This window comes from Nicrophorus vespilloides, unplaced genomic scaffold (assembly GCF_001412225.1).
Source record: "Nicrophorus vespilloides isolate i.1.1-1 unplaced genomic scaffold, Nicve_v1.0, whole genome shotgun sequence".
In the NCBI taxonomy this organism is placed as follows: domain Eukaryota; kingdom Metazoa; phylum Arthropoda; class Insecta; order Coleoptera; family Silphidae; genus Nicrophorus; species Nicrophorus vespilloides.
Window position 1 is genome coordinate 407,214 of NW_017100082.1, and position 11,021 is coordinate 418,234.

At 35.4% G+C, this 11,021-nt stretch overlaps 3 protein-coding genes across 3 annotated transcripts in view; all 3 read left to right on the forward strand.

Annotated features, from left to right (window-relative positions):
* Positions 1–7,308: 7,308 nt before the first annotated feature.
* On the forward strand, positions 7,309–8,183 carry LOC108566959 (CDGSH iron-sulfur domain-containing protein 2 homolog). Its single transcript, XM_017927112.1, has 3 exons — positions 7,309–7,576; positions 7,675–7,886; positions 7,951–8,183. The coding sequence occupies exons 1-3, from the start codon at positions 7,480–7,482 to the stop codon at positions 8,038–8,040; spliced, it is 399 nt and encodes a 132-aa protein (XP_017782601.1). The 5' UTR covers positions 7,309–7,479; the 3' UTR covers positions 8,041–8,183.
* A 237-nt stretch (positions 8,184–8,420) lies between these two features.
* LOC108566961 (coiled-coil domain-containing protein 130 homolog) lies at positions 8,421–9,569 on the forward strand. The gene has a single exon (XM_017927115.1). The coding sequence runs from the start codon at positions 8,538–8,540 to the stop codon at positions 9,477–9,479; it is 942 nt and encodes a 313-aa protein (XP_017782604.1). The 5' UTR covers positions 8,421–8,537; the 3' UTR covers positions 9,480–9,569.
* Positions 9,570–9,682: 113 nt separating this feature from the next.
* LOC108566958 (transmembrane protein 39A) overlaps positions 9,683–11,021 on the forward strand; it is a 2,078-nt gene continuing 739 nt past the window's right edge. Inside the window, 6 exon segments of the mRNA XM_017927111.1 lie at positions 9,683–10,111; positions 10,171–10,310; positions 10,379–10,477; positions 10,652–10,883; positions 10,946–11,018; position 11,021. The exon segment at position 11,021 is cut by the window's right edge and continues 223 nt beyond it. Coding sequence (XP_017782600.1) covers positions 9,806–10,111; positions 10,171–10,310; positions 10,379–10,477; positions 10,652–10,883; positions 10,946–11,018; position 11,021 — 851 coding nt within the window. The 5' untranslated portion in view covers positions 9,683–9,805.

Sequence of the window (11,021 nt, forward strand, 5' to 3'; positions counted from 1 at the left end):
TTCACGTTGCTTTTCATATTCAATCTCAACATCTCAATCAAAATATAAAGTAAAGTTCATATATTTGTTATATAACAACAAATTGTAATTGGAAAAAGTATGATTCACATTGATTTCCATATAATTAAATCTTAACATCTCTATCAAAATATAAAGAATAGTTCATGTATTTCTTCATATTTAGAAAATTTTCAAATTTTGATGTTATTAAATAACTTTCTGCATAGAATATTTTATTATAGGAGTTTAAACTGAAAGAAACATCGATCTTCAAAGAAAATAAATGTGGTAAGTGAGCAATGAAAAATGTGCTCGCTCACCAAAATTTACCGTTAGTAATGACTGGAATGAATGAAAATTCCCAGTTAGTGCACGGTGCACCATCAATTCACAAATGCAACGTGGCACACTGTCCGGATGGAAAATCGAAGTCACATGTCTGTGCAATGTAATTACTTGAAAAAATTCTATCTATCCCTTTCAAAACAAATTTTGCCATAATATTCCCGAAACAATTACGCGAGTTTTATTGGAGCGGACGTATTTTCGGGAGGGGACACTCAAATCCGTTTATTCCCCCCCAAGGACGACGACGGCGACGAGCATCATCAAATTGGACACGCCGTAATTGCATTTCCTACACTTTCCGTCCATCCGCAAATGCAAAATTCGGAAAGTTAAGGAACGAAAGAAACAAAATAAAACAACAGTTTCCAATCCCTCCATCATTTCGACTGTCTATGTAAACCGAAGCAACTTTCCGACAGGGAACCGAACTGCTGGGGTAACATCTCCTTCTCTCAGCCAAACTTAAAATAAAAGCCCGCATCCACAAACCAAACACATAACTTTCGCATCGCCCTCGGAAATAGAGAGGCGTTAAGTAAAATACGACCGCACTTCACAAAACACCACCCAAAATCATAGTAACGTTGAGAAATAAGGCTAAACTGCTTCAAGTGCAGCGATTGCATCATTGGAATCGAATTGCGTAATGGATAATGAGGATGCATCTAGGTAAGTCAAGGTAATTGGAGGCGCGTCTAGAATATTAAGTTACACTTTAAGTTCATCAAAGAAGAAAAAACGACTTTTGCATCTATAAATAATCGATTCCGAAGGTTCCCAATTGAACGATGCCTCAAGGATCCTGACAATTAATACAAAAAAAAATGGAAAACGCGTTGCTGAAAACAATAGCGCATAAAGATAAACTGTTGTTGCACGAAAACACTTGTTTACGCTTGGCAATCTATAATTATACCCCAATCGATGCGTCCATTTAGCGTAATCCATTAGGATTCCAATCCTTTGAACTCCGTCAAATTGACACGCATCAACCTCCATCAAGGTTCCAACAAGCCAAGAGCACGGAGCCCCATTTATATTTCAACACACGATCTCTCTCTTTCTGCCCCCGGACGAATTGAATAATGTATACGGGGGAAACCCGTATTCCATTACGCGTGCGACAAGAACAACAATACACGCACTAATTGCGTAATGCGGATTCCTGAAATGCGCTACAATTATAATTACCGGTAACGAACGAAAGCAGTTATTCTTTCACCTTATTCATATTAAAATCGGCGAATTACGATGCGTGTCTGTAATTTGCATCGTTCGCAATTAGCATTACCGAAATACAAACATTGTCCGGCGCTTCATCGCTATCGGGTAATGAGACAAGTGTTCAACAAGATGCAAACAATGACAAGTATTCGACGGGGCAGGTATGCAGCATTTATAGACTGTAGTCTTCGGTACATTGCACTTGAATCGATTCTTGAAAGCTCCCATGTGCGGCAGGACCGAATTCCGTATTCATAAATGCATGAGCTCTCCGATAGACGTACATGAAATACTTCGCCCACCATCAAACATTGTCGTTCCGGAGGAATTTGCATTCTTTTTTACTCAACCTTTACAACGTCCACGCTCACCGAGTTATTATTATATAACGTCTCGTTGCTTGTTACGCAAACTCTTTGCCCTTTCGCTTCAATTTCCTCCCCCACGTCAGACACCAAATGTAAATCATCACTACCCAGTATCAAAGCCGCTACGAGGTTAGTTATAGGAAAGTTTCTAGAACATAAAAACATGTTTGATGTCAATATATTAAACTTTTCAAAACTCATCACTATTTCATTATCATACTTATTCAATCCAACTTTATAAATTTCTGTTTTCTTTCGAAACATTATTCAATAACATGTCTGTTCTCATTTTTCCATCTCTTAAGTAGTTTAATGAGAAATATTATTTTTTTTACTTCATTTCTTTAATTAATTCGTCATTTGCAACTACAAATAATTTTTTCTCAAATTCATTGATATTATAACATTTAGTTCTTTTTTAGTTTCAGTATTAAATACATATCAATTTAGACACAATTAATTTGGCAACAAAAATTCCAAATTCATAAAAATAAGTAAAAGCCTCCAATATGTTGGATGGACAAACACGAACTATCCGCGCGATATTTACACATTTTTTTCTCTCCATCGTGCGCGCATGTTTACTTATGCACTTCGTTATATAACATTTCGTTTCGCAAAATAGATATTTAAAAATTATTAACAGGGAAATACCGCACTTCTCTTCATAATTTTTTTTTTCGGTATATTAATATCGATTACTTAACAGCCGGTGTGAATTCGTGGCCGCATGGATTTAATTAATTCCGAACGTAGTCGATGCTATTTGTAATTACGATTATTTGCAAATCCGTGTGATTGCGTTTTCGAGATCGAATTATTGTAAATCAAGTGCAATTTGAATATCGCATGTTAATCAACTAATGTTACATAACAATTTATGTATTGTTAATAATTTTTTTTTATTCCCCGGAATTTCTAAATACGAAAATATTGTCTTTGCTTTGCAAACTGTGACTACTTTACTCCGTTCATTTAGTAATTTATTAATTACATGTCATAGAGGCAGTAAGGATACAAGCTTTAAGTATCTATTGTTTCGTAATTTATTACCGTTCATCAATCAAGTATGAATGTTTTTATTGAATGCTTGGTTCATCCATTAATCATTTCTAATAAGTACCCTAAACTAGTAACATAAAGTACTAGTACTATACCTATCATCAGTACATTTTGATCATAACCAAAGAATCTTGAATATTTTCTGTGCAAGATCAAATATAGTTAAGATTCTTTATGAATTATATAATAATAAAGACCTGCATTACATAAGCATAACTTGTGTTTATATTAATCATTGATTTATATCGTTATTTTATTATTTATGAACGCAATAAATGCATCATTGCTATTTTGTTGCAAACGTATTAAATGGATAATATATTGATTTATATTACATGAACATAAAAGGTAATTGAGTAAACTCTTCCTGACAGTACAATAATGATTGCAATTAACATTAATATACGGTAAGTCGATTTCACTGGCCGTTCGTAAAGTTGAATAATACATCGAAGAGCTGGCCGATTTACAGCAAACGCTTATGTAAGAAATTAATTGCACGTGGCGCAATTTCATCGATAATCTGCCTCGTCGTTCGTTGTTTTCTGCATTAATAATTACGAATCGGGCAAAGAGCAGGAAAGAATTCGACTTTCTCCATCCAATCGGGGAGTTAGAAATTCGTTAAATATTTTAGAAGAAAAAAAAAATAGAGAGACAGAAGCCAAAGTAGGGAAAGACCGTTCCGTTCCATTCATTATAATTTAACGCTGCTGGGAGGAAGAGGAAAACGTAAATAAATTAATGAAAACACTTTCTTATGCCGACCATAAATTATCTATAAAAATTAACTTGCTTTCACGTCTGCTTCAATTACTTATTTATTTAGATGCATGCACGATTAACCGAAATTAAAGTAAATCACCTGTGCAAAACATATAAACTGAAAGGCCAATTAGTTGCAAGGAATTTAATCGTTTCGTTTTAACTTAAAATAATACTTTTACATTCAATTATTACTATTAAAACACTATGGATTTTCATCTATAGTTCGTAGATTCTTCTCTTCAATCTATGATATATAGATCATGAATTTGCATACTATTTCATTCGTTCCGTGAATCGGAAAACGTGAATGCACGAGGTTATTTTCTTCCTTTTACATATTTCTTTTTTTTTTTGAAATTTTAATGATACACGTCCGCACTGCGTTCGCTCCAAATCCATTGGCGTGAAACAATGCTTTAAATTATGATACATGCATACGAGTTTCATTCAATTAGTTAGGCGGCCCCAAACGAAATAAATCCCGCAAAGGAATAACCGAGAGAACGGTTTCTTCACTCCTTCGACGTAAATCCCAATCTACGGCCACGGAGGACGCTGTCAGCGGAATTTGTCGAAGGTGCATGCATACATACACAACACGCGCACATAATGAAAATCCGTCTTTATACGGGATATAAATAAACTCCTGCGACTAGCGACATGTTACACTTTATCCGTGGTCTTCGTTAAACAACCTAGCAGAAGAGGCAGGCAGGAAGTATGGGGAAGGCTACAAAAAAAAAAGAAGAAAAACAAACAGTTTCATTATAAACGTGGAATTATATCGTTGAATAACAAACACGTTTCACCGAAATCTGTTGATTAGACACTTTTCAGTTTCACTTTATTACATTCTTTCATCCTTATTCTCTTAAACTATTACATTTTTTTTAAATCAAATAATATTCTAATGAAACTTACCTATAACTAATCACTGGTTTTGTTTGAAAACTTTAATTGTATTACAAATAAACAAGCTTAGCTTCTTATCCGTTTATTTTAGTATAATTTTACTGACGCTTAAAAAAAATAAAGAAAGATTCATGTACGGATCGTAGATATAATTTCATTAAGAAAACTTTTTCCCAACTATAGGTTAACTTTAATATACAAAACAACGAACGCAAGTATTCACATTATATGAATAATACATATTTCTCTGATAATAAACGAGTAAATCTGATAATAAACAACCAAACGAACGGCGTAACATTGTTACGTAACACCCATTTGACCGCCTGCGTTATTTTAATTTACAATGAGCCAAGTCATATTTATGAACCAGAAACAAAAGACAATGCCTTCGGTGCCTTCAAATAGCAGTAAACTAATCCACAAACACCGCACGTAGCCCGACTTCGTTATGTAATAATTCTGTAATAGCCTGTATTACTTCATTTACACTACAACAATATAGCACTTGGAAATGCAGCAAAGGCAAAACGAAAAGTGCCGAAATTTGTGAGAATTTAAGAAAGTGAAATTTTAATTACTAACTATATGAAAATATAAAATCTCCAATTGTATTCTAATAAGAATTTAAACTAAATGGTATTTATTTAAACGATTATATAAGAAGTCATGAATACAATAAGGAATATTAAGAAGTGTAAATTATTATTGTAAAGTTATTTATTTGAGAAATTTTCATTTCATCTAATAAGAAAAACTAAGTTCAAGTAGTAAATATTAGATTAAATCCTATTTGAAATGATTTTGTTGCTACGATTGAATTGTAAACAAATAATAAAAAAAATGTTATACAATTGATCCGGTGACTGGTCGGATCGTATATCGATTCAGTGTCGGATTCATTGAAAGCGTGATACTTGAGATATTTGTTGTTGCTGTTAATCATTAAGATTTCTGCAGATTTCAAGGAATAATGGTTGTTTTATCCACGTGTCGGGTGTATTGTAAAGCTGGTATGATGGATGAAATTCGGGTGCGGGCTCTGGTTAGTTGGCGAAACGGCGGTGGCTTTTGCGGTTTTGTTGTTTAGATGTCAACATGACAAGAAGGGTGGGTGTTTCGTTTCGAGTGGTACCCGCCCTCGTGAGCCGGAGATTTTCGCAAATAGGAATACACATAGGCATCGGGATTGATTATGGTGCATTGCGGCCGGCTTTCGGGATGAAAAGATCGGACGAGGGTGAGGCATGCTCTTAGCATGTATATCATACATATGCTGAATGCAAGAGGTGGAAAAGGATTAAATGAAACTTGACCGGCAACAAAAAAAAACGAAATGATAATTACGGATTGACGATGGGACTACGAAATCGTGGGGCTAACATGTGAGGATGGTAAAAGTTGATTGGCCGCCAGTCAGACGCTGGAATCTCTCGCGAGACACCGGAAAAAGTCAAGAAGAACAAGCTTCTAAAAAGAAGGAAGACGAGGTGGAGGAGAAGGAGCGAGAAGTGGTGGTGTGGAGATGATGCAGAGAGGCAAAACAACAAATAGAACTTACCTTTCCACTTTCGGCAGCCGGGGAATCTTCCGATATGGCATAGATTATGTGCGGTAATCCCTGCTGTCCCAACAAACTGAAACCGAATCCCGAATTCTCACTGCGCTTTAACTCCACTAATAACTCTTCAGCCATATTCGTTAACCACTACCATCGATTTTAAAACTTAACAACACTCTCTCGTCGACACAATCTACCTTTCACAACATAACCCTCGAAACTGAATAGTAGCGCACGCTCACCGCTAGGTCCCACCAGTTTACAGACGATGCTTCGAAACCATCGGCGACTCGCACCAATAGGAGCTCCTCTCCTTTCCAACCATTTCCATCATTTCATACCACTCTACTACCATCACTTCTTCCTCATTCACCTAATATTTAAACCTTCCTGCTCTTCGAACAAATTACTAAAATTCAAATACAACTGTCATCACTTTTGTTTTACAAACCTACTCATTTTCATTTTCAAATCTCATGATTCCACAGTTAATATTTCAAATAACGATTACAAGATTCCAATAATTATAAAATCGCACATGATCATTGAAGTCCTTTCTCCTAAAAAAATAATAAACAATTACAATATATACTCAAAATGAATACTTACTAATACTTAAAAAGTATTACAAATTTATAAACACTAAATATAAATTTCTTTTATAAATCAATTGAAATCAACAAACCAATATATCTTTCTTTCAAATTTCCAATATCAACGAAATCATTTTTTTATAGTTTTCAACCAGAAGTAATTATAGTTATTTAATTATATCAAGTGCAATTTAACACTATTACTTGATATAATTTGAATTAACTACCATTTTTATGTGATATAAATCAATATTAAAAACTAATTGGTTTGTAACTTAAAAATACTAATTCTAGATGCAATAATTTCTTCTAGTTCTATAAACGTGGATGATAATGCAAGTTTAACTGTATTAATATTGTTGTTGGTAATCAAATAGTATTGCTGTTATCCAATGTAGGCAACTTGATCATCTTAATAGATGAACAAGGAAGGTGCACGCCACTGGATTGAATAAATTGAGTAACAGTGTTTTTTTCACACACTGCCACGGAAAATCCGAGGCTCTCACAAAATCGTACGGAGAAGTGAGCGGATTCAGTGCGTGCCGTGTCCGTTCGCAGCAGTTCCCGTATTTTGTTTGTCAACCTTGGACGATCGTCTAAAATTAAACTGCATTTTTTCTTGTTCAACTAATCCAGAAAAATGCACGCCTTATCGTCGTTGGTCAAATCGACAATCCCGAATTACCTATCGGGTCTTCCAATTCCAGACTCGATCGGTGGATGGTTTAAACTGGGAGGTAAGGGGATACCAATTTAGAAAGCATACATCTTTGCTGTTGTTCTTGTTATGCATGGAGAAACCCAGTTTTGTAATGCTCCTTCGTATATCTTGCAGTTAGAGACTGGGCAGCCTTGGTTCCGCCGACCGCGGTTCTTGCTGGATTCACGTACCTGACTTACAGAGCGTTCTGTCCCCATGGCAGACCAGTACCTTGCAAGTCCATCAACCAGAACATTCTGAAGACCAATCCGAAGGTGGTTGACACCATCGACGTGGAGGACATCGCCGATAAAGCCGTCTTCTGCCGCTGCTGGAAAAGCAAAAACGTGAGAACAGTTGCAATGGTTGCATAACGAAACAGAGATAACGATGTATTTTTTGTAATTACAGTGGCCGTATTGCGATGGTGCTCATGGAGCGCACAACAAAGAAACCGGGGATAACGTCGGACCTGTTGTGATCAAGAGGAAGGAGAAATGAGGTCGTTGCGACGAATTCTCAGACCTGTAGAACAATTTCCTCAATAGTTATTAATCAATTGTCCATAAGGTGGTTTAAGCAATTTTCTTTCTTTCGAAAAACTCTACTCATAATAAACTGTTAAAAAAAAGGCAAAAAAAAAACTTGTTTTCTTTACTCTACAAATAAAAGATAACGCGATATAATTGGACGTGAACTAATTAAGTAGTCTTAAATATAAATGATTAGTCATTACTTATCATCCGCATTTTCTATTATTATTATTATATATAAGAAATATATCAAGAGGAATGCTAATTTTGACACAGATTTCGCTAAGATTAGGTCCAATATTTTTGGGTATTTTTGAAATTTTGGAGCGCATGCTCTGACATATTTGACCTGCCAAAAACGAAACATAAACAAGAGTAGTTAACCTCGAAAGTGTAAGGTGTAAAGTATATAGTGGCTGAAAAACGTAACCAATAAATTTTTCAAACTAGTAGAAAACAGCAGAGATGGGTGAAAGGAAGGGCCAAAATAAATATTACCCACCGGATTATGATCCAAAGGTGGGTGGTCTGAATAAGTTCAAAGGAGTCCATGCACTCAGAGAGAGGGGCCGGAAGGCCCATCTGGGCATCCTCATCATCCGCTTTGAGATGCCCTACAACATTTGGTGCGATGGATGCAACAACCACATAGGTATGGGTGTGAGATACAATGCTGAAAAGAAGAAAACTGGGATGTACTATACCACACCAGTATATGAATTCAACATGAAATGCCATCTGTGCGATAACCATTTCATAATAAAAACAGATCCTGGGAATCTAGACTATCAGATAATATCAGGTGCGAGGAGGCAGGAAAACCGATGGGATCCTCTACAAAATGAGCAGATTGTCCCAGAGACTAAAGAGACTCAAAAGAAGTTATTTGATGATTCCATGTATAAATTGGAGCATGGGAATGCAGATGCTAGTATAGCTGAGTCATCTAAACCTAGACTTGTTAATTTGTTTAATAGAAATGAAGATACTTGGGCAGATAATTACACTGCTAATCAGAAGTTGAGAGCAGCTTTTAGGAGTCAGAGCAAGGAGGTGAAGATGAAGGCAGCTGTGGATAATGCATTGCTAAAGAAATCAAGTTTGAATATTGCCCTGCTTCCTGAAAGTGAGGAAGATAGAAGGGTGGCTTCTCTACTGCGAATTAAGCCTAGTATGGATGTGGAGAAGAAGACTGATTTACTGAGGAGACAGATAATAACTGCTTCAGCCTTACCCATGGACTCTTTCACCCCTGACAAGGAGAGAAAAGCAGTTAAAGCTTTGAAGACAACACTGGCAACAAATTTGGTTGTTAAAAAGAGCGAATCTAGTCATGTTAGTAAAAAGCAGAAACTGACAAACTCCTTAGTTGGTGATTATGGAGAATCTAGTAGTGATTCCAATTGACGTTAATATTTTGTAAATATTTGAAAAGTATTATAGAACTTGGAGTTTGTAAACTCGCTAGTTCGTCTACATAACTTGTACATGTAACAATCGCATAATAAATAGTAATATATTAAGTTTAAACTCACCATTTGTCAAACAATAATTTCCTGTAACGATCCTTCAAATTTGAAATTTCTTAGTTCCCTCTTCCACCTCCAGAGGGACGAAGAAGTAGTTCTAATCCTTCCTCCGATAATAGTTCAATCAACCTGTCAAAGTGACAGCGATGTAAACAGAGGTTACTGTGTTTATTTTTTTTTTGAATTGTTACTTTTGATATAAATATGCCGGGAGGCGGCAGAAGAATGCCCAGGACGATGAGGTCGAGTGTACCACCAACGGTGCCTCTGATACCTGGTGATTTGGCCAGTTCGAGATACTCCCCACTTGGGGCTGCTGTACCAACACTGCCAGGCCTGGAGACACCCAGTGCACCGAAACATATAAAATTCCCGAACACACCAATAGACAGTGACCTCGAATTTGAATTTACCATGTTTGCATTCAGCGTGATATCTGCCAGCCTGCAATTCCTGCATTTATATAGAAGTGTATGGTGGCTTCCCAATTCCTACACAAATCATGCAATGGTAAATTATTATATAAATGGTTTTAATTAATAGTTAATTAATTCGATCATGGATTTTAGAATTTTTATTTAATTGATGTCAACTTGTATATATTCATTATAATCATATTATCGAGGCGGATTTTGTATATTATGGGTTGCAAATTATTGGACAGCATTTTACCAGAAAAATTACATGAGTTGGGATACTTTTGTTACAGGTAATCTAGTATATATATTAAATATCTGTGAATGTTATTAATTTCAATTAAATCGATCTGATTACAAGACTTTTCTTGTTTGGATTGATATTCTGTGTTCTAGCAATATGTTCCTATTTTGTTGTTACCAACCATGCAGTTGTTAATATTTTTTATTTATGCTATCCGTAAGTTATTACATTTTTCTATATTGTATTCATTCTAATTCCTTGCTTTATAAATATTCTGATAAATTCAATCAAATTATTGATATATTCAGGAAGGAGCTATAACCTAGCAAATATAATAACTTCTTTTTTAATCTATTTTATATCAACATATTATATAAATTGTTTTTAAAGAATTTCAGTTTATGTGATACTATTTGGATTTACAATCACTCCTTTCTTTGAGCTAATCAATTGGAATGTTTCCGCTCCTCCACCTTTGCATGCATGCACATCGAATGCGGCGGAGATCAGAAGCGAAGTTGAGAATCTGAAGACTAATTTTAATAATCGAATGAAACAGATCTTGTTCAGTTCCATATTGAACGCGTATTATGCTGGGTTTATCCCGTGCTGTTTCACACAGGTATTTTTTTTATTAAATTCTTATAGGAATAAATAATGAATAATAATTTGTTTTGTTCGTAGAATTTCCTGTATTATGACGTGTACTGGGCTTGCCAGCATGTGATCTTCATATTCCTCAGTTGTTTCACGGCGCACG

Bases quoted from the DNA above. Each gene is read 5' to 3' on its own strand.
- LOC108566959 (XM_017927112.1), top strand. From the start codon at position 7,480: ATGCACGCCTTATCGTCGTTGGTCAAATCGACAATCCCGAATTACCTA. The intron at 7,577-7,674 runs GTAAGGGGATAC...TATATCTTGCAG, and splicing joins TGGATGGTTTAAACTGGGAG to TTAGAGACTGGGCAGCCTTG. The intron at 7,887-7,950 runs GTGAGAACAGTT...TTGTAATTACAG, and splicing joins GCTGCTGGAAAAGCAAAAAC to TGGCCGTATTGCGATGGTGC.
- LOC108566961 (XM_017927115.1), top strand. From the start codon at position 8,538: ATGGGTGAAAGGAAGGGCCAAAATAAATATTACCCACCGGATTATGAT.